Raw genomic sequence first — 24,463 nt, forward strand, 5'->3', positions numbered from 1 at the left:
ATCTCAGACGACCTTTATCAGTCTAATCCCCCCCCCCCCCACTTATACGTACTATACGTGAAGACTGTATGAGATGGACCAAGGGGAACTTTAGCTGGCTACGGCGATGTACAATATTTAAAATGAATTTATTACACAGTGTTCTATATATTATGCAATCCTTACTGATTAAAATTCCAAGTTCTTTTTTTAAAACTACTGACTCCATCCAAATAAAATTTATATGGGCAGGAAAAAAAAGCAAGAATTAACCGCTTCAAGAAACAGCCTGTTTTGGCCTTCAGTACACAGATGATTTTTTTTCAAATCTGACGTGTTACTTTATGTGGTAATAACTTTGGAATTCTTTTACCTATCCAAGCGATTCTGAGTTTGTTTTCTCGTGACATATTGTACTTTGTTAGTGAAATAATTTGGTTAATAAATTCAGTATTTATTTGTAAAAAACACCAACATTTTGAGAAGTTTAACCAAAATTAGCATTTTTATAAATATAATTGTATATGCTTGTAAGACAGATAGTAATACCACACAAAATAGTTACTAGTTAACATTTACCATATGTCTACTTTATGTTTTTTAGGTGGCCTTTTATTTTTCTAGGACGCTACAAGGCTTAGAACTTTAGCAGCAATTTCTCACATTTTCTAGAGAATTCCAAAAGGCTATTTTTTCAGGGACCAGTTCAGTTTTGAATTGGCTTTGAGGGCCTTATATGTAATAAAGTCCCAAAAAATCACCCCATTTTAAAAAATGTGCCCATCAAAGTATTCAAAACAGCATTCAGAAAGTTTCTTAACCTTTAGGGGGTGTACACATGAAGTATTCTGATGCGGAAACGGCGTTGGCCCAAAATCGCCTCTCATTGATGTCAATGTGAGGTGGAGGTGTTTCTTTCCTGCTCGCGGGGAAAAAAAGTGACATGAACTATATTCGGGCGTTTCCATCTCTGACCTCCCATTGACATCAATGGGAAGCAAAGAAAGTGTCTTTCTGCATTTTTTTCCCTGCGGCGCTCAATGGCCGCAGCAAAAAAACGCAACGAAAAAATGTAATCTATTTTATTATAATTGATATTTTTTCCAATAAGAAGTAGTTTTAGCTAAGAAAAAAATAATTCTCTTAACATATAAAGGAGAAAAAGCAACACAACATTTGGTCATTGCCTGGGCACACGGCAGTGCTCAGAAGGGAAGAAGCGCCATTTGGCTTTTGGAGCGCAGATTTTGCTGGATTGATTCCTGGGTGCAATGTTGCATTTACAGGGCCCCTGAGGTAACAGTACAGTGAAAAACACTGAAAGGTGATTCCATTTGGTAAACTACACTCCTTGAGGAATTAAATTAGGAGTATAGTGAGGATTTTGAACACAGAAGTTTTTGCAGAATTTATTAGAATTGGGACGTGAAAAAAATAAAAAATAAAATGTTTTTTCCAATAAGATGTAGTTCTAGCTCAAAATTTTTCATTTTCACAAGGACTATAGGAGAAAAGCACCTCAATGTTCGTAAAGTATTATCTCTCGAGTACATCAATACCCCATATGCGATCGCAAACTGCTGTTTGGACACACGGCAGGGCCCAGAAGGGAAGCAGCGCCTTTAGGCTTTTTGAGTGCATATTTTGCTAAATTGGTTTCTGCACGCCATGACGCATTTGCAGAGCTTCCTTAGGAACCAGTACAGTAGAGATTCCCCAGATGTGACCCCATTTTCGAGACTTTACCTATCAAGAAATTAAATTAGGGGTGTAGTGAGCATTGTAACCCCACATGTCTCTTATAAATTTTATTAGAACTGTGCCGTGAAAATTAATATCTACATTTTTTCTAATAATATGTAGTTTTAGCTCAACATTTAAAATTTTTACAAGGACTACAGGAGAAAAGGCACCCCAAAATTTGTTACACAATTTCTCCTGAGTAAGACAATACCACAAATGTGGTCGTAAACTGCTATTTGGACACACAGCAAGGCTCTAAAGGGAAGGAGCACAATTTGGTTTTTGGAGTGGAGATTTTACAAGATTAGTTTTTGGACATCATGTTGCATTGACCTAAGGTACCAGTATAGTGGAAACCCCCCAAAAATTACCCTATTTTGGAAACTACATCCCTCAAGGAATTCATCTAGCAGTATTGTGAGCCTTTTGACCCTGCAACTGTTTTGCAGAAATTAGTGCACAGTGGATGTTGCAGATTGAAAATTGCCATTTTTCCACTTCAGTGCCCAATATATGGTGCCCAACTTGTGTCACTGGAGACACACACCCCATAAATTGCTAAGCGGGTCCTCCAGAGTAGAGTAATACCCCATATGTGGTAATAAACTGCTGTTTGGACACACTGCCAGGCTCAGAAATACCGCCATTTGGCTCTTGGAGCACCGATTTTGCTTGGTGGTAGTTTTGTTTTGAGTTTTACTGGTATTTCAGCTTATAATGTGGGGGCATATGTAAGCTGGGCGGAATACATCAGGGTATATGTAAGCTGGGCGGAGTACATCAGCGCATAATAGGATGATGTAATAATTGGGTCAATGAATAATAAAATTAACAATCCATGGATTGGTATGGTATGCTTTGAACCAATCCTTTATGCACAGGCCAGGTTTTTGGGGTATTGTACAAAATATCTGCGCTCCAGTATTGCATAATCTTTGACTTCTTCACTAACCTATAAGCAACGCAAGGCCCTAAAGTGTCCTCATTTTTGCTGCATCTACGGGTTCCACCTGTGGGGTCTAGCAAATAATGATGTGGGGTTTTTAGTGAAAAACTACTGGACCTAAAAAACTAGTCTTGGCCGTCATTTAGCATAATTTTGCATCATTGCGTTTTGAGAGTCATAACAGCTTATTTTTCCATTGACGGAGCTGTGTGAGGGCTTGGTATTTGTATAACGAGCTGTAATTTTTATTGGTTCCATTTTGGGGTGCATGCGATTTTTTTTTTTTATTACTATTTATTAAATTTTTTGGGATACGAGGAAACCAAAAAACAGTTATTCTAGCACTGTTTTGTTTTTTTATTTTTTGCAGTGTTCACCGTGCAGTATAAACAACATGTTAAACTTTATTCTGTGGGTTGATCCGATTACAGTGATAACAAATTTATAGTGTTTTTTATGATTTACTGCTTTCCCGCAATAAAAATACTCTTTTCTAAAAAACAATCATGTTTTAGTGTCGCTATTTTCTGACAGCCATAACTTTGTTATTTTTCAGTTGATATCACTGTGGGAGAGCTTGTTTTTTGCGTGACAAACTGTAATTTTTTGGGGTACCTGCGACCTTTTGCTCATTTTTTATTACATTATTTTTAGACAAGGTGACCAAAAAAAGAAATTCTGTCATAGGTTTTTGTTTAATTTATTTTCTGTTGTTCACCGTGCGGTAAAAATAACACGATATTTTTATAGTTCCGAAACATGGCAATACCTATTATGTATGTATTTTTTTCCATTTTTCTCCAACTATAAAGGGCCAGTCGGAAAACGCAGCAAAAAACGTCCAAAAATGCCTCCCATCTTCGGGCGTTTACGTTATTGACATCAATGTGAGGCAAAGAAAGCGTATTTCTGAGCGTTTTTTGCCTGCTGCGCTCAATGGCCGTAGGCGAAAAATGCCGCAAAAAACGCAGCAAACGCCGTGCAAGCAGATCAGAATTTTCTGCATGTAAAAAACTTTGTGTGACCATAGCCTAAAGGACTTGATCAGGGAAACAGGGCGATTATTGTTTTTATTACATAAAACTTTTATTTATTTATTTTTCTTAAACATTTTTGTTTTCCTTGCATTTCTTTTTTTTCTTACACTTAGGCCTTATTCACACGACAGGGTCCGAGTGTCGGCCGATAAAATCGTCAGTTTTGGGCCGTTTTTCCTGGCCGGTTTGCATCCGTTTTGCATCCGTTCCGATTCCGCTCCGGGCCGTGTTGCCGTTTTTAACTGCCGATTTTGACCCACTTTGCATCAGTTTTTTTTCCCTGTCTGTTTTAAAATCGGATGAATTTAATTTGTACATTTTTGCCACAAACTTCCCTAGATAATGCTTCACACTGCCCTCTGTAAATACTGCCACAGCCCCCCTGTAGGTAGTGCCACACAGCCCCCTGTAGGTAATGCCACACAGCTCCCTGTAGGTAATGCCACACAGCCCCATGTAGGTAATGCCACACAGCCCCCTGTAATGCCACACAGCCCCCTATAATGCCACAAAGACCCCTGGAGGTTGTGCTACACAGCCCCCTGTAGGTAGTGCCACACAGCCCCATGTAGGTAGTGGCACCCTGTAAAAAACTCACTATTGACCGCCGCATTGAAGGGGTTAAATTGTGGCGATCGGAGGTAACTGCTATCGCCGCCATTGCAGTGGGTTGTCAGCTGTATTTCCCACTGAAGATGAATCGAGCATAGCTCCTGAGCCTGCTTCATCTTCAGGACGTGCCTGGTACGTCGGATTGCACTAAGTTACCTGCAGTCATGACGTACCAGACATGGGTTAAGCGGATATTGTTGTGTCGACCAAAAGATGGTCTTACTTTCACAGTTTTAAGGCATACTATCTGGCAACACATCTGACTCGTGCTATTGATTGGTGTCAACATGGACCCTTTAAACCATGGGTCCAAATTGAACAGTGCTTTTCTCGTGTCTCATTGGCTGTGTTCCCATGGCTGGAGCCTCCCCATCTATCCTCCCTGCACAATCACCCAACCATAGGCACGACACTACAATGATGCTCTCATCCGAAGTGCGCTCTTTTCTTTTCCCATGTAACTCTGCCCAATATCCTATTTTGAGTTCTCCTCGTTTATCCCCTGGAGTAGACAACTCGATCTTCCGCCACTGGGTGACCTCTGGCAAATTCAGAGTGATTAATCTTCAAATAGATAATCAATGGCCCTCTTTAGACACTCTGATGGGACTGTCGGATTTCAACTCATTGGGGCCTTGCAGATCAATGCAACTAAGACATTTTTTGCCTCCACCAAACTCTTATACACAATATAAAACTCCATTTGAGATGTGGTGTCTGGGGGCGTGCCTGATTAGGCACACATTGTCTCTGGTCCATGCCCTTCTACAGAACCCTCCCGGTCAAACACCTCCATCTTTTATGCTTCAATGGGAAGCTGTTCTTAATATCTCATTTACCTCTGGTCAGAGACAAAGGATTTTTAATCTGACACACAAATCCTCCTTTAGCCCACGCTTCCAGGAAGCCAGTTATAAACTACTTTCCAGATGGTACAGGGTGCCATCACAACTTAATAGTTTTATTCCAACTGTTGATCCAACATGTTGGAGATATAGAAGTGAAATTGGCAAAGTGAACAATATTTTCTGGTCCTGTCATCCACTATCTACCTTTTGGGAGGGAATAAGGGGCACCATCATTAGAGTCCCTGGGGTTGGTCTAGACCAAAACCAGCATTGTTTCTTCTATGTCACTTTGAGACTGCAGTCACCTCTCTTAAAGGGAATGTGTCGCTAGTTAAACAGTTAGTATATACATGATTAGACATTGTTATAATTTTTTCACAAGTCAGGAAATATTATAAATTAGATTCTAATTTATAACATTTCCCTGTGCTGGTCACTAGAGGGAGCAATGCCCAAAATTGCAGCATTGGCATGTGGTAAAGCAACCACATTGCTTTATGCTGCAAAATTTGAGAAGACACACTCGCTCTAGCGTCCTCAAACAATCCCCCCTCCTTTATCCTGGCTAGTGGCAGGAGAAAGGAGGGGATTGAATGTTCAAACCTCCTACACTGTGTGCTGCCATTTTTTGAGCGAATACACAGTGTAGTAGGCTTACATACAGTGGTAATCACACACTAAAACACGAACATACACAGACATAACTTACCTGCTCCTGCCGCCGCCGCTGCCGCCACTCCCTCCGGTCCATCCGCTCCCTCCTGAACACATGTCCTGAAGCCGCGACCGGAAGTAGTCATCTTACTGTCCGGCCGCGGCTTCCGGTCCACAACAAAATGGCGCCGGATGTCGCTCGGCCGAAGACCTTCCATGTGCCGTTCCCACACAGACGGCGTACACCATAGTGAACGTGAACAGCTCCCGTTCGCATTCTCCATGGGGATGTATGTGCCGTATTCCATCTCTGTATGTGTCGTTAATCGACACATACAGAGATTTAAAAAAAAATGGCAGCCCCCACAGTGAAATAAAAGTTAGAAAAAAAAAGTAAAACACAAACACACAAATAAATACAATTTATTTTAATAAAACACTAAAACCAACTTGATATAAAAAAAATTTTTTTTCGCGACACCCGTCCTTTAAACACTCGCTGCTATGTTTTTTAATTATGCCAGTGAGAATGTGTATTCCATTATTGTGGAAAAAACGGTACCTCTCTTACTTTCTTTATGGGTATACAAAGTCAACGACATTATGCAAACCTAACCTTTTCTATGAACAATGCATATGATAGATTTCATAAGATATGGTCTCCTTGGTTGGAATTTTAGAACTCAAATGATTACCAAATGCACTTGCGAGATTCTAAAGATCAAGGCAGATAGGGCCAGCGATACCAGAAGAGGTGGATGTATACTGTTTTGTAGTGATATAATTCTTTTTTTTTTCCCTCTCCTCTTCTTTTCCCCTCTTTCTTTTCATATTTAATGATTGTCTAGATGGGCTTTATGGTCCTATATAACTGAGAAATAAAATAAAGAATTTAAAAAAATATAAAGAGTCGGTCCCCCTTTTGCAGCTAAAACTACTCTACTGGGAAGGCTTCCTACAAGATTTTGGAGTGTCTGTGGGACTTTTTGCCCACTCATCCAGAAGAGCATTTTTTAGGTCAGACACTGGTATTGGATGAGAGGGCAGACTTGCAATCTCCACCCTAGTTCATCCCAAAGATGGAGTTGAAGTTAGCGCTCTGTGCGGGCTAGTCAAGCCCTTCCACAACAAACTCACCCAATCATGCTGTAATGACAGGGATAGGGAAACAGACAAGTGAGCCCTAATCTACCCGCCACTCAGTCCCTGCCTACTTGCAACGACCCGCCCTAGGCGACGGGGTACAACTGGGCGACGGTCCCTACACTCAGTAAGTGCACGACAGACAACCAGACAAGGAAACACAGAACAAAGGGAAATGGGGCAGTTGCCCACGGCAACACCTTGAGCAACAAGAGTAGTAAACGAGCTGAGTCAAACCAGGAGAGTACGAGGTGCAAAACACAGAGCAGAAGAATAGTCAGTAAGCCAGGTTAAATACGAAGCAGGGACAAGTAGTTCAAGAAGCTGCAGCAGGGACAGGAAACCAACAGAGAAGAATCACAAGCAAGGAGGAACAGGAAAGGCAGGTATAAATAGACAGAGGGCGGGAGCTAGCTCCGTCTGGCCAGGCTGTGATAGGCTCTCCCACTCCTAAACCTGCCATCCTGAGTGGTGGAAGATGGAGTCAGTCTCACAGACATAGAAGCAGGTGCAGACTGATTACCTATGGGCGTGGATACAGAAGCTGTGCCTGGCAGATCCTTAACACATGCCTTATGGACCTTGCCTTATGCACTGGGGGACATGCCGGAATAGAAAAAGCACTCAAAGTTGGAAACATAAAGTTGTCCAAAATGTCTTGGTATGTTGAATCATGAAGATTTATGTTCACTGGAACTAAGGGGTGTTTAGGCCAACCCCTGAAAAATAACCCAATAGCATTATCTCTCCTACATCATACTTTACAGTTGACTTAATGTGGTAAGGCAGGTAATGTTCTGCTGGAAGTTGGCAAACCCAGACTTGTCTTTCGGACTGCCAGATAGAGAAGTATGATTCATTACTCCACAGAACACGTTTCCACGACTCCAGAGTCTAGTAACAGCGTGCTTTGCACCACTCAATCAGGCGCTTGGCATTGTTCTTAGTGATGTTAGTTTTGCATGCAGCTGCTCCCGGGGCACAGTTTTTGTGCTGATGTTAATGCCAGAAGATTTTTGGAACTTTACAGTTATTGACTAAGCAGAGAGTTGGCGACTTTTATGCACTATGCCCCCCAACACTTGGTAACCCCACTCTGTAACTTTATGTGGTCTGCCTCTTCGTGGCTGAGTTTTTGTGATTCCTAAACTCTTTCAATTTGTAATAATATCACTCACAGTTGATTGTGGAATATATAGGAGGGAAGAGCGTTCACAAACTGACTTATTGCAATGGTGGCATCCTATTACAGCACCATGCTCAAATTGAGTGAGCTCTTTCAAATTACCCATTCTTAAGGCAGACTGCATGGCTAGGTACTGGAATTTATACACCTGTGAAAATGAGTAAATGGAACACACAAATTCAATTATTATGAGGTGATCCCAATACTTTTGTCTATATAGTTTATCTGTTATTAAAAAAAATACTCTATTTATGAGCAAGAAATTATTGAGTTGCTTAAAGAGGCCAACCATCACTATTTCATACTGATAATGCAATCTGCCAACATAATGCTTAAATATTTTCTGAACTCATAGCTATTTTCTAGAATATACCATCAATTTGTGATTGGTGCATGTCCAACTACTAGCCTCCTCACAACTGAAAAAGAAAGGTCCGCTGCGAAATGCCACTACCTCTTTGGCTTATGCCAAACTCAGCGCCAACTTTATCTGAATGGTGTGTTTGGTATTGGAGTGCAGCCTTATTCAAATGAATCCAATACCAGACATAGGGGAGTCCCAAGCATTGATTCTCCACTAATCACATATTGATAGCATATTATATTGATATTCCATCAATAACTGGAAATGCAGCTTTACTTTTATTAAAAATAAAAAAATTGTTGCAGATGACAGGTTTATTCTTTAGTATATGTTTTAGACCAAGTGGTAATTATCAGGGATTTATTTTGTACATTGAGTAGACTTCCTATTTACATGTAAGTTAACCAGGGACATAAACTCTCAGGCCTCGTGCACAAGAACGTGTTTTTGCGTCCGCAATTCATCCGCAAAAATCCGGATACATTTTGGACCCATTAGTTTCTATGGGCCCATGCACACAACCATGGTTTCCACAGTCCGTGCATTGGTCGGGAGCCTGGACCGCAAAAAATAGGACAAGTCATTATACAGTCCGGATTTGTGGTCCGGGCTAATTTAAATCAATGTGTGCACGGTCCGTGACTTGCGGATGGCCCGAGGATTACACTCCGCGGCCGGCCGTGCCGTAATCACGGGCCGTGCACACGGCTACGGTCGTCTGCATGAGGCCTCAGTTTATCAACCTTTTTGCTGACAGGGTAGATTGATGCCTTCCAGACACCACTTATCTGTGGAAAAAAAATAAAATAAATCCATTCTATTAGATTCCTGTTACATCCATTAGTCACACTTAGTCAAGTATCTGCCAGGTTTCATAAGTATTAGACTGCGTTAATATTGATGGCCATCTTAAGTCTATCAATGGAATTCATTCTGAAAAGCATGTAGAGTATGATAAAAAGAGAGCACTCATTCACATTTACCTAAGCTAATGTAAATTATGAGCTGAGCAGCTGGGTATGGGCTTCAGGTAAATGCCAGAGATTGGACATTTAGTCCTTTTCCATGTTGTGTACAAATGACTATCTTCTTGTAAGATGGCTCATAAACCCCGTGTGTATTACACAGTGAAGCAACAAGAGTTTGGACATTTCTATATCTCACAAGTAAAGATCCTGGCCTTTGGGTGATTTTAATTCCCAACTGGACATAATTCATATATAAGCTTGGCCAGATCCTCCATAAATGTAATTCTCCGTTTACATGATACATTTTACCATATATAGCCTGTCATAGTGTCTGCAGTTTGATCCAGTTTGTAGTTTTAGAATAAAATATCATTCATCAGGACATTTATGAACAGTAATATAAAAGCAGCTTCTTTCAGATTCTGTATTTATATTCCATCCATCACGATATCATCTATTGTTCTCCTCAGGAGGAACATTTTTATAACTTACCTAATGTGAATTAATTCTTTAAAAAAAAAACACCAGAAAGTATATTCTGAACTGTGATGTAGTTTTTTTTTCTCCTATTTTTCTCATAGAACATCAATTTACTTAGAACAGTTTTGTAAATTATAACAGCAATGATCTGCAGACTTATTGGCAATAGATTCACAAGTGTTATTGATTTGACTGTAGATCCAAGTGCTTAAAATAATAACACGTACTAATGTTTTTAGTTTTGACAAGCTAGTGTCCACATGCCTTCCCTATACAGCTGACACATAGTCTTGCTTTTGGAAAATTTAAGACAGAATTGTATGTCACTAAAAGCGCCACTGGGGATAAGTTGCAAGATGGGATATGCCTAAAGCAAATGAAAGAGACATTACAAAGCATTCCGATGCAGTGGGGAAGTTTGTCAAGTGAAGTATAAAATTCAGTCATCTAGAAACAATAGAAAGGTATATTACTCATAAAATGTTCCCTGTCATCATAGGTTTGTAGCTATTCAGCAGTGAACATTGATGAGGCTTGGTTGGTTGAACACTGCATAATGGATTAAGAAGAAAAGAAAGTATATGGATTAATGTACAGTATATAAACCCTCAGAAAGCCATTAATATTTTACCATTATGGCCCGTCTGTTTCTTTCATTTCTTAGTGTGCAGAGATACAATATACTTTAATGTCCTTATGAAACATTTTGGTTTTTTTCTCAACACAAATATTAAGATGGATATTACAAGAATATTAAGATATTTTCTGCAACATCAAATAATGGAAAAAAAAACAAAATATTTTTTTTATTATGTACTATATTTATGATAAGATTTGACTCCATGGCAAGTGAGAAAGTAGCATGTATTGCTTACATTTGTGAGAGAACAAGTAATATGCCCATGATCAAGGCTTATAAAGAAATACAAAATAGACACATTTCAAGTTATGCTAAAAAATATTTTATACAAAGAGGAATGTGTATGGTACCTTATTTGTGTATGTGGATAGTGGCACAAATGCAAGAAGTTATTTACCAATAGGAGTCCCAACAAGGGGCGGGTATGGGTCTATGTTTAGGAACAATGAGAGACACGACATGGATAGTATACAAAAAATTTTCCTTATTCTTAATTTAAAACATTTTTGCCCTTAAAATCTCTTTGTCATGTGACCGATCCTGATGTACTCCATGTACTCGCTGTACTACTGCTCTTGCTTGTCCATAGTGTACAGCCGGTCACATGATAAAGAGTCTTATAGTTAAATTAGGCTGCACAGCTAGACTTCTGGTCCCCCGGCTGCGCTATAAAAATGTATGAAAATCTCAGAATCAGCACGACGAGGGACCGGAATGTATATTAGTGAGTATACTCACATACTGCAGTGAGTACACTGTTTAACTTATTAAAGAAATGTCCTATCACATGAACTATTTTGCTAGACTGCTTTAGACTGACAGATTTTGGCATGAATAAATTATCTGATCCCACGGTCAAGTAAGAGTGGAGGAAATCAGTGATCGTTGAAATTATGATCATGGGTTTTTCAAAACATTTTGTTGTTTGATGAGAAATAATGTTTGTCACCCATGCATTGATAGTAAATTTGTTAAATCACATCGGAGGCAGATAAGGCATGCAGAGGTCTTAAGTTGTAATGAAGGATATGCCGATATACTGTATGGCAATTCTTAAACCCAATACATTTTTAATGAATACTGTATATGCAACCCATTGGTTGTATTTCATGATTCTGATTATTAAATAATGCTTATGGATTTATTGTTAAAGTCTAGTTAATGTCTACTTTTCTGAATTTGTTTTTAATCAGTATTACAAAAGTTGATTTGAAAAGGGGAAATACAAACAAAATGATTTTCGGAATTGTCAAAGATACTTGTGTATGACATTGTTGAAATCTGAGATCTCAGACCCCACTAATTTCCTGAACAAAAGGGATCTATAGAGCACTTAAACCCCTTTGGCACTGCATATACATTTGTTACTTAGAATCTAACACAACATTCTAAGCAAAGGGCTATTTAAATCAGTATGAGCTGGAATAAACAGTTAGAAACTTTCTATATAGACCTATTGTTCTGGAAATCATTGGTGGTCCGGGATCATAATACAACCCTTTCAATACCAACATTTTAAGTGCTGAACTTGTTCAGGTCACACATATATCTATCTTTATATCTAGAGTATAGATAAACAGGTTGTTTTTATAATTTTGCTTGCAATAACAGCAAGTCCCAAAACTAGTCAAACCTTTTGTACCATATGTAAAAGGCAAAATTCTTGCAAGCATACGGATACCAAATATGTGATTTTTTAACCAAAATTTAACAGACACAGACCTCAAAATATATTTTTTTTAAATATGTTCAATTAAAAAACAATCACTACATATTTAAGTAACCACTAAGGCAATAACGAAAGGCCCAGTGAGGACTTTTCCCTTAAACCTATACATATTCTGAAGCTGCAGAAGATGCTCTATCACAAGCTGATATTTTCTTTAACAATCTATGCAATGCAGTTCCCTATCCAATGTCTGATTTAAAAAAAATTTAAAAACATAATTTGGACCTAAAATCCAGTTGTGGTGTAACAATCACAAAACTCTTTAATCCTAAAAGAACAGAGCAGGATCCATGATTGAATAACCTATCAGGAACAAAAATTACTATTTAGAAGGGATGATGATGGGAATGATTAATTGGAAATTATACTTTTTTGTTCTTCTTGTTTTCCCTTGCAGGCTATAATGGTTGGATTGTTAGTTGTAAGGGGAGCGGTGCTTTGGGATTAGGAGGGAAAGAATTGTTATGTAGGATGATTTGTATTGTCATTTTTTGACAATAATAATTTTTAAAAAAACTATTAGAGTTCTTAATGCCTCGATACCTTACTTATCTAAGTTTGCTTGACTTGATCTTAAGGCAATGGCAAAGTTCAACAAGGAACGGGAGAAAGGGAAGGTATGGGAGAAATTATAGAACTTTGTTTTAACCCTATTGATCAAGAGGAAGGTTTAAAAAAAAAAAAGTTATTAAATATTAAAATTACCCATAAGGAATTAACCAATCTTCCCTAAAAAGTAAAAATTACCTCCTGTTCCCAAGTGGCTATCCAACTGGATCAATATTCAAATAAGTATTCTATACATTGACATAGGCGCTGATAGCTTTTCCACAGACTCACAGTTCCTATGACAAACAAGGTTTGCTGCCTCTAAAGATTGAACCTTTTTTCCACCAGACAGAGGATGTGGTCCCTTACCATTTGAGGGGATTTTACAGGGAGCCAATTTATCACCATATTTTTTGTATTGGCCATTGAGATCTTTATACAAGTTAATCTTGTCCCCCCTTAGTCGTCTTTTTTCAAGGCTAAACAGGGTTAATTCTTTTAATCTTTCCTCATAACTAGGATTCTCCATGCCCCTTATTAGATTAGTTGTTCTGCTTTGTATTTTTTAAACTCCAGGGTATCCTTTCTATAAACTGAAGCCCAAAACTGAACTGCATGTTCTAGATGAGATCGTACTATTGCTTTGTAAATTGATAATATTACGTCCCTGTTCTGCGAGTCCATGCCTGTTTTAATACACGACAATATCTTGCTGGCCTTAGAAGCAGCTAATAGACATTGCATGCTGTTATTTAGTCCGTGATCTACAAGTACACCCAGATCCTTCTCAACCAGTGACTTTTCCAGTTTAGCCCCCCAAGGACATAAGATGCATGCAGATTATTAGTACCCAGATGCATACCTTACATTTATTCCCATTAAACCTCATTCGCCAGGCGGATGTCCAAACCCTCAGTGTGTCCAAATCGGCTTGTATTTTATGAATATTTTCCATAGACTAAACTATGCTACACAGCTTGGTGTCATCTGCAAAAATAGAAACGGTGCTAGTAATCCCATCCTCTATATCATTAATAAGTTGAATAATAGTGGTCCCAGCACTGAACCCTGGGGTATTCAGTGTAGGAATCATTGACCACAATTCTCTGGATACAGTCCTTGAGCCAATTTTCAATCCAATTAAAAACTAAATTTTCTAAACCTATAGACTTTAATTTATCCATTAGTCGAGGAACAGTGTCAAATGCCTATGCAAAGTCCAAAAACAGTATATCAACATCGGTCCCTTTGCCCAGACTTCTACTCACCTCGTTATAAAAACAAACCTGTTTGGTTTGAAAACATCTGTCCTTAGTAAATCTGTGCTGGCTGTCACTTTTATAATACAATTTTTTTGTCACATACTCCTGTACATAGTCCCTTAACCCCTTCAGGACTGAGCCTGTTTTGGCCTTCAGGACGAAGCCGATTTTTCAAATCTGACATGTGTCACTTTATGTGGTAATAACTCCGGAATGCTTTTACCTATCCAAGCGATTCTGAGATTGTTTTCTCATGACATATTGTACTTTATGTTAGTGAAAAAATTTGGTTGATAAATTCAATATTTATTTGTAAAAAAACACCAAGATTTGGAGAAAATTAGCAAAAATTAGCATTTTTCTAAATTTAAATGTATCTGCTTGTAAAACAGATAGTAATACCACACAAAATAGTTACTAGTTAACATTTCCCATATGTCTACTTTTAGTTTGGCATCGTTTTTTGAACATTCTTTTATTTTTCTAGGACGTTACAAGACTTAGAACTTTAGCAGCGATTTCTCATATTTTCAAGAAAATTTCAAAAGGCGATTTTTACAAGGACCAGTTCAGTTCTGAAGTGGCTTTGAGAGCCTTATATATTAGAAAGTCCCCATAAATCACCCCATTTTGAAAACCCCTCAAAGTATTCAAAACAGCATTCAGAAAGTGTATTAACCCTTTAGGCGTTTCACAGGAATTAAAGCAATGTAGAGGTGAAAGTTACAAATTTCATTTTTTTTTTTTTACAAAATTTATTTGTAATACATTTTTTTCTATATCACAGAAGGTTTTACCCGAGAAATGTAACTTATTATTTATTGCCCAGATTCTGCAGTTTTTAGAAATACCCCACATGTGGCCCTAGTGCGGTCATGGACTGAAACACAGGCCTCAGTAGCAAAGGAGCACCTAGTGGATTTTGGGGCCTCCTTTTTTTTGCATATATTTTAGGTACCATGTCAGGTTTGAAGAGGTCTTGTGGGGCCAAAACAATAAAGACCCCCACAAGTAACATCATTTTGGAAACTACACCCCTCAGGGAATTTATCTAGGGGTATAGTTAGCATTTTGAACCCACAGTTTTTTTGCTAAATTTATTTGAATTAGTTTGTGAAGATGAAAATCTACTTTTTTTCTGAAAAAACGTAGAAATTGTTAATTTTTTCAAGGAATAAAAGAGAAAAAACACCCCAACATATGTAAAGCAATTTCTCCTGATTATAGCAATACCCCATATGTGGTAATAAACTGCTGTTTGGACCCACAGCAGGACTCAGAAGGGAAGGAGCACCATTTGGATTTTGAAATTCTAATTTTGCTGGAATAGTTTTCAGTGCCATGTCGCGTTTGAAATGCACTGGAGGGAACAAAATAGTGGAAACCCCCGGAAAGTGACCCCATTTTGGAAGGAAGGAATTTTTCTAGGGGTAAAGTTAGCATTTTGACCCCACGGTTGTTTTGCTGAATTCATTGGAATTATTCTGTAAAGGTAAACATCGATTTTTAATTTTTACAAGGAATAAAGGAGAAAAAGCACCCCAACATTTGTAAAACAATTTCTCCCGATTACGGAAATATGCCATATGTGGTAATAAACTTCTGTTTGGACCCACAGCAAGGCTTAGAAGGGAAGGAGCGCTATTTGGCTTTTGGAGCTCAAATTGAGCTGAAATAGTTTTTGGGTGCCATGTCGCATTTGCAAAGCCCCTGAGAGGCGAAAACAGTGGAAACCCCCCAAAAGTGGAAATTACACCACTTAAAGAATCTATCTAGGGATATAGTGGGCATTTAGACCCCACATGTCTTTTGCAGGATTTATTAGAATTAGGCCGTGAAAATGAATATCAACATTTCTTCCACTAAATTGTTGCATTTTTTTCAGGATAAAGGGGGAAAAAGCTGCCCAACATTTGTAAAGCAATTTCTCCCGAGTATGGCTATACCCCACGTGTGGTCATAAATGTTTTTTTCATTAGAAAGTAATTAACCCTTTCTGGACTGATCCATTTTTTTCTTTTCCTTTTTAGTTTTTTCCTCCCTGCGTTCCAAGAGCCACAACTTTTTTATTTTTCAGTCAATAGAGCGGTGTGAGGGCTTATTTATTGGGGGACGAGCGTTCGTTTTTATTGGTACCATTTTTTGGTACATACAACTTTTTGAGCACTTTTTATTACATTTTTAGGTAGAGCCAAGGTGACCAAAAAAACATCGATTTTGCCATTTTAAATTCTTTATTTTTCACGTGAGACGCTCCATACATCACCCCCCACACTAAGACATGCTATGTTGTGGTGCACGAAGGGGTTAATGCGCAGCGCATGGTGCGGAGTGAAAATTAAAATTTTCCACTCATATGCCATTTTAGTGCACTATATGTTGTGCCCAGTTTGTGCCACTGAAGACAAATACCTCATAAAATATTAACCGGGTTCTCCGGGGTATGGCGATGCCATATCTGTGGACGTAAATTGGTGTTTAGGTACACTGCAGGGCTCAGAAGGGAGGGACGCCATTTGGCTTTTGGGGCGCAGATGTAGCTTGGTAGTTGTTCTGTTTGGGGTTTTACTGGTGTTTCAGTTTATAATGTGGGGGCGTATGTAATCTGTGCGGGATACATCAGGGCATAATAAGAGGGTATAATAATGCAGTAAATAAATAATAATCCGCAGATATGTGGCCGGCGTCGCACCGATAAATGGCGCCCGATCTTATCTGCTTTTGGAACACTGCACATTTTGCATCGCCATATTCTGAGAGCCAGAACTGTTTTATTTTTTCTCCACCGGAGCCGTGTGAGGGTTTATTCTTTGCGGGACAATCTGTCGTTTTCATTGGTACCATTTTGGGGTACCAGAAATTTTTTTGATCACGTTTTATTCCATTTTTTGGCAAGCAAGGTGTCCAAAAACCATCAATTCTGACAATGTTTTTTATTCGTTTTTTTATGGCCTTCACCCTGGGCTATAAATGACCATTATACTTTATTCTGCGGGTCGATACGATTACAGCGATACCATATGTATATAATTTTTTTATGTTTTGCAGCATTTTTGTGTCACCATATTCTGAGAGCCATAACGTTTTTATTTTTCAGTCAAAAAAGCGGTGTAAGGGCTTGTTTTTTGCGGGACGGGATGTAGTTTGTATTGGTACCATTTAGGCGTACATGCGACTTTTGGATCACTTTTTATTGTATATTTTGGGAGGGTTGGTAACCAAAAAATTGTGATTCGGGCACTGTTTTTCGTTTATTTTTTTTGCGGTGTTCACCGTGCGGGAAAAATAATATTACAGTTTTATAGTTGGGGTCGTTACGAACGCGGCGATACCAAATATGTGTACTTTTTTTAACGTGTTAATTTTTTTCCTATAATAAAAGACTTATTATAGGAAAAGAAGCATTCTTTGTTTATGTCACTTATAACTTTTATTTTTACACTTTTTAAAAACATTTTTATTATCTTTTTTTTACTTTTTTTACTTGTCCCACTAGGGGACACTTAGACTTGTAGCTCTGATCGCTGCTGGAACACATTACACTACACACGTAGTGTAATGTGTTCTAACTGTCATTGTGACGTGACAGTCACACTGACAGGAAGCATCGGAGGACCGGCCAGAGGCTGATCCTCCAAGGCTTCCGTACATGGCAACCTGGACGTCATTGTCTGGCCTCTGGTTGCCATGATAAGGATCGCCAGCCCCCGCAAATACATGTGGGGGGCTGCCAATCCGCTGTAAACCTCTTCGATGTGGTGATCGCAATCGACCACCGCATCTAAGGGGTTAATTGCCGATTTCAGCGGCGAAAGGCCGCTGAACGGCAACGGGGAGAGCAGGGCTGACACCCTGCACAGTTAACAGCCGCTGCGGTGTAGCGCCGCGCGGCGGTTAACTGTTAAAGCGCGGACGTAACTGCACGCCCATGTGCGCGAAGCTACTGCTCACCTGGACGTGCATTTACGCCAAGGTGCGGGAAGGGGTTAAGAGAACCCTCAAACATTTTTCCTACAATGGATGTTAAGCTTGCTGGTCTGTAATTACCCGGGAAAGACCTTGAGCCCTTTTTGAAAATAGGCACCATATTTGCTCTGCGCCAGTCCCTTGGCACTATACCAGTCACTAGAGAATCTCTATATATAACAATGTTTACGTTTAATTTTTAACAAAATATATAATATATAAAATGCATTCGGAATGTCTTCAGACCCTTTCAATTTCTTCACATTTTGTTCTGTTGAGACCTTGTACTAAAATAATACCATAATGAAAAAGTGAAAACAGAATGTTAGTAATCTTTGCTAATTTATTGAAAAAGAAAAACTAAAATATTGCATTGACATAAGTATTCAGACTCTTTACTTAGGACTTAGTTGAAGCACCTTTGGCAACGATAACAGCCTCCAGTCTTCTTGCAAACCACAGGGTTTGCACACCTGGATTTGGGGATTTTCTGCCATTCTTCTCTGCATATACTCTCAAGCTCGGTCAGGTTGGATGGGGACCGTCGATGGACAGCCATTTTCAGGACTCTCCAGAGATGTTCGATTGGGTTCAAATCCGGGCTGAGGCTGGGCCACTCAGGGACATTCACAGAGTTGTCCCTAAGCCACTCTTGTGTTGTCTTTGCTGTGTACTCAGTGTCATTGTCTTGTTAGAAGGTGAATGTACGGCCCAGTCTGAGGTCCAGAGCACTCTGGATCAGGTTTTCATAAAAAATATCTCTATACTTTGCTCCCTTCATCTTTCCCTCAACCCTGACAAGTCTCCCTGCGCCAGCAGCTTAAAAACACCCCCACAGCATGATTCTGCCACCATCATGCTTCACTGTAAGTATGGTACTGGGCAAGTGATGAGCAGTGCCCGGCTTCCTCCAGACACGACACTTAGAATTGACGCCAAAAAGTTCAATCTTGGTTTCATCAGACAATAGAATCTTATTTCTCACAGTCTGAGTGTCCTTTAGGTGTTTTTTTGCAAACTCCAGACGGGCTTTCATGTGTATTTTACTGACGAGAGTCTTCTTTCTGGCCACTCTGCCATAAAATCCAGATTGGTGGAGTGCTGCGGTGATGGTTGGCCTTCTGGAAGTTTCTCCTATCTGCACACTGGATCTTTGACGCTCAGTCAGAGTGGCCACTTGTTTCTTGGTCACCTCTCTTACCAAGGCCTTCTCCTCCGATTATTTAGTTTGGTGGGGCAGCCAGCTCTAGGAAGAGTCCTGGTTGTTCCAAACAACTTCCATTTAAGAATTATGAAAGCCATTGTGCTCCTGAAAACTTTCAACGCCACAGAATTTTTTTTGTACCCTTCTCCAGATCTGTGCCTCCACACAATCCTGTCGCTGAGCTCTACAGGCAGTTTTTTCCTCCTCATGGCTTGGTTTTTGCTCTGATATGCATTTTCAGCTGTGAGATCTTATATAGACAAGGGTGTGTCTTTCCAAATCATGTCCAATCAAATTAATTTACCACAGGTGGACTTCAATCAAGGTGTAGAAACATTTCAAAGATGAACTACAGAAATGGGAGGCCTCCAGAGCTAAATTTCAAGTGTCATAGCAAAGGGTCTGAGGCGTAGCTACGTAGGGATTTAACACAAGGGGGCGAAACATATCTGAGTGGGCCCCAACCATGTGGGCCCCCCAATGCATGCTAGAACTGAAGAAGTACATTCTAATTAAAGTGGTCATCATTCTGAATGAGCAAGAATACCGCTATATTATTCATTCTTAATAAAGTTTCATCTTTTCTCTCAGAGGAATTTGCATTAGAATGTGTTGCAGACCTCTCTTAAAGTTAATGAAAGACCATAAAACCCCCATCATTCCTGTATATACCTGTCATCAGTCCTGTATATACCAGCCATCACCCCTGTATATAACCCCCATCATCCCTGTATATAACCCCCATCATCCCTGTATATACCAGCCATCATCCCTGTATATAACCCCTATCATCCCTGTATATACCAGCCTGGCTAGTATATACAGGTAAGATGGGGGTTATAAACAGGGAGGATGGCTGGTTTATACAGGGATGATGATGAATGAAGGCATGATGCTTTTCAAACGAAGATATGACTGTTATACTGTATGCTCATTAGCATACGGTGCGGGAACACAAAAAAACGGAATGGTAAATGTACAGAGCCGAATTAGAAGATAATTATAGGTTACATAAAAATGATTTTTCACCCACTTCCACCAGTTATTGCTGGTTTATTAGGTGAAATGCTGGTTTCAGGGGCCCTTTAATGGTGCATTTTCTCATGCGTTTTTAGGTGTGGTTTTACATTTTGATGCAAAAATAGATGCGGTTTTTATGCTGGCTATTTTAGTGCGTTTTTTTTTATAAACTTGTCAGATACAATTCTGATACGGAAATGCAAGATTAATTGACATGCTGCAGATATTAAAATACACACCGCAGGTCAATTCAGGTGTTTAACAATTCTTTAACGTTTAGATTAGGTTACTATTAATGTTATTTGCTTTGCTGATATTGTATTACGCTATGGATTTCCTGCAGTGAAATCCGTATGGCAAAATCGCTCGTAATGCGTGAATGTAGCCTTCGGGTTTAGATTTTATTCTCTGACCCTTTTTGCAGGTTTGTTATTTTTTCTTCAGCATGTTACACTATATGGCACGCCATATTACCATAAATGAGTATGTTTTGATCTTACCCACTGTAAACCTGTGTACAGCCTTACTTTACATAGTTTAGATTTTTTTAATGACTTATTATGTTTGCGTCCATGGAGGCTGTGTTTAAAATGGTTAAATATATGTATATATCTGTGTATTATGCAAAAAATAGGCAGCACTCCTGGATATCAAGGTGAAAAAAAATGGTGAACTTTAATACATAAGCGACATTTTGGCAGATGCAACTCCCTTTCTCAAGCCATCTTTGTTAAACCATCTGCCGAAACGTCACTTATGGATTGAAGTTCACAATTCTTTCACTTTGATATCCAGGTGTGCTGCCTACTTGTTGCATAGTAATATATAGGATATAGCCTTTATCCTTAGGCTTGCACCCACCCACTTATTTTCCATATTGTGCTGCCCTGGACTGTTTTTCCTGTCTGTGTGTGTGTATATATATATATATATATATATATATATATATATATATATATATATATATACTTCAGATAGACAATATAGACAAGGCTACCTGTACTCAAATCTGTGGAAGAAGGTAAAGAAATAAATTCTGAGACTAATTGAAAATTGTACCAAATACAATAAAAGTAAAACAATAATTGATAGGAGCCTAATACCCAAGAGTAAAAAAAGAGGGAAAGCAACAAAAACAAATACATACAAAAAATTGTAAGAACTACAGTGTAAGCAAAACAGAAACCACATACAGTACAGATTTAATCAAGTACTAAGTCTGACGGTCCGCTTTGCAGTTGTACCCTCCAGTTTAGTGAAGTTAGATGACAATGCCCAGTCTTATGGTGTTTTTTTTCTTTGTTTTTTTTCATAGTACTATAATGAATTTTATCAGATACAATTGATTTTTCAGACACTACATATTGGATTTTGGAATATATTAACCACACCAATTTTAAATGGCTGATTCACTAAAGTTTCCAATTCCGAAAGAATAAAGAACCTAGAGCCTACAAAACCTGAAGAAGTATATAAATACACTACTACATAGTAGAAATGGTGTCTCTTGTTAAATTTAGATAAATATAACAAATGCCTAGAATTTCTTCTCTGGTGAACCTCTTATTTAAATGACTATGACTTCCAGCTTTACCTGTTCTAAATCTGTGCTTGAGTTTAGTAACCTCGGATTATGAACTCCAATTCCAATACCAACAGATGAGACCCTAATCTTTGCCTCAACTACAATTTCAGTTCTCCCTCTTTTCTCTTTCAGGTGCTTACCTATTCCCCTTTCCTTTTGCTGGCTCACAGTTATATCTAGATTCCGAATTTAAACTTCTTGCCATATGTTTTGACCTACATTTATTTGCAGACCCTCACTGCTGTAACCTATTGCAATTTTTTTCTTAAGGGCCGGTTCACATCAGCGTTCGCTTTCCGTTGAGGGCTTCCGTTTGCATCACCATTGATATCAATGGTGACGGAAACATTGCTAATGGTTTCCGTTTGTCACCGTTGCGGCAGGTTTCTGTTTTTTAGACGGAATCAATAGCACAGTCGAACATTAGCAATGTTTCCGTCACCATTGATATCAATGGTGATGCAAACGGAAGCTGTGGTTTCCATTTGACTCTCTGTTGCAGGGTTCTACGACGGAAACCTCAGACGGAACCCCTGAACGGAAAGCCAACGCTGATGTGAACAGGCCCTTAGTGTTTTTCTACATTGTTAATAATGTGCTTTTATATATATATATATATATATATATATATATATATGAAGAAATAAGTATAAAGTAAAATAATAACAGATAGTGTGATAGATATTTATATTTAATGCATGTTCACACACATTGCAAATTGTCTTAGCTCAACACTAAGTATTTAAGTGTTTACTGTTCCTTGCAGAAAATGTCCAAGAAGCAATCGGATCCACAGGCAAAAGCAAAACACAGGCCACTACAGTTCAGATAACACGACAAGAGCTTCGACACGGCTAATTTGAAGCATGTTTCCACAATGGCAAAACTTCCAGAGGAGACCTTGGACTAGATTAATATTAGTCAAGACAAGGACAAAAGAACTACACACGTTGCCTTGCATTTGTGGTAATCTACACCAATGAAAACATGTACTACAGATATATTTGAATATGTATGGATATATTTGAAATAGTATACATTGTCTTGATGTTTTTCTGTAATGTAAATAAACTATTTATATCACTTAATATAGTTTTTTCCTTTTTAATGTATTTGTTAAAATAATAAACACTCAGAAATGAGAATGAGCTATTGGTATTTGAATGCTTGAGATTCGTTTTCAGTGTTCTGGATCCATAGCAATGTGGTACAGATTACCTTTTAAAAGACTAAACTTAATTTCTCAGCAGTGACAGTAGATATAGGGTCTTTTACTATGGTAACTAATGATTTCTGTTATGGCATAATGTCATGTATAAAAAACATTCTATATTTTTTGTATGAAAGGCCCAGAACAGTTACAAGTCCTTATGCCACCCGTCAAGGCCAATGGTGCTATCTTTCACTTTTAGCGTTATATATTGTGGAGCACATAGTCACAGCAGAGGATGCACATACTGCTACAGTTGAAGATACTCTTTGCAGAATTATGCCCCTTCTACCTCTTTTCTCTGACAGCACCCTATGTTTACAGCCTCAAAAGGAGCGGTAATTTTAGGTTATATTAAGACTCTACCCAACTCCCATGTGCTGTGCCCTTATTCTACTATCATCTTGTCACTTGACAGAAATGGCAGTATGCAAGTCATTGGAGGATGAAGGAGAGGCTCTATGTTGTAGTTTCCAACTATCCATTTCAGCTTTATACAGCCTCATGAGCTGGAACTGTATAGCAATTTACAGGGTATCATGTAGATGCCCCTACTTAAAGTGTAACTTAATTTTTTAAAAACTTTTGACTTGTCATATTGACATGCCAGAAGTTTTGATCGGTGGCGGTCCAAGCTCTGAGACCCCCACTGATTGCTAAAACTAAGCAGCTAAAGCGCTCTGCTACTTCGTTTCTGATTGACTTTTCTCTGCTTTCCTCGGGGCAGTGTACGGGCTCAATAGAAAGTTTTTGAGTCTGTTCACCGTTCGCTCTGCTTTCCGAGGAAAGCCGATCAGAAAGGAAGCCGCACAAGTGCTCATCGTAGCACTTCTGCCGCTTTGTTTTAGCGATCAGTGAGGGTCTCAGTGATCGAACTCCACAGATCAAAACTTATGACATGTCACTATGACATGTCAAAGGTTTTTTAAAAGTTTTGTTACCCTTTAACTGGTACTCCAACCCTTCTAAAAGTATTTTAGGATTGCAATAAAAAGGATTACAGTAAGGTAAACTGAAAACGTAACTTGGTGTTTAATAATAGCTTTACTGTTCTTGTAATTAGACTGGTCAGGATCTGCAAAGCTTTCTTTTAGATTTTGAAAAGCAACAATAGCAGCTGTATGTTTAATTATATCAAATAATAAACTAACATTTAGAGTATTTCAGTGTATCTTTTTTCTTTTTCATAATAATTTTAAGAATGTTTGAATACCAATTATTACAAAAACATGGGCTAAAGAAGTGTAATGGTTTCTTGTCTGATTCCTAGCAAATTCCATGCAAATCTATGCACAACAGTTCTGCTGAATAATATTACAGGACAACTATACTTTAATC

General features: G+C 38.7%; 1 protein-coding gene across 2 annotated transcripts in view; it reads left to right on the forward strand.

The window, feature by feature from the left end:
• The window catches only part of TMEFF2 (transmembrane protein with EGF like and two follistatin like domains 2), an 810,050-nt gene extending 785,797 nt beyond the window's left edge, over positions 1-24,253 (forward strand). The window contains exon 10 of one of the 2 annotated variants that reach the window (XM_075831276.1): positions 22,682-24,253. In XM_075831276.1, the coding sequence (XP_075687391.1) occupies positions 22,682-22,778 (97 nt within the window). In that variant the 3' untranslated portion in view covers positions 22,779-24,253. The remainder of the gene's footprint in view (positions 1-22,681) is intronic. The other variant, XM_075831277.1, reaches the window with a different exon arrangement.
• The last annotated feature ends 210 nt before the right edge of the window (positions 24,254-24,463 follow it).

The sequence above is a fragment of the Rhinoderma darwinii genome, chromosome 6 (assembly GCF_050947455.1).
Source record: "Rhinoderma darwinii isolate aRhiDar2 chromosome 6, aRhiDar2.hap1, whole genome shotgun sequence".
NCBI lineage: Eukaryota > Metazoa > Chordata > Amphibia > Anura > Rhinodermatidae > Rhinoderma > Rhinoderma darwinii.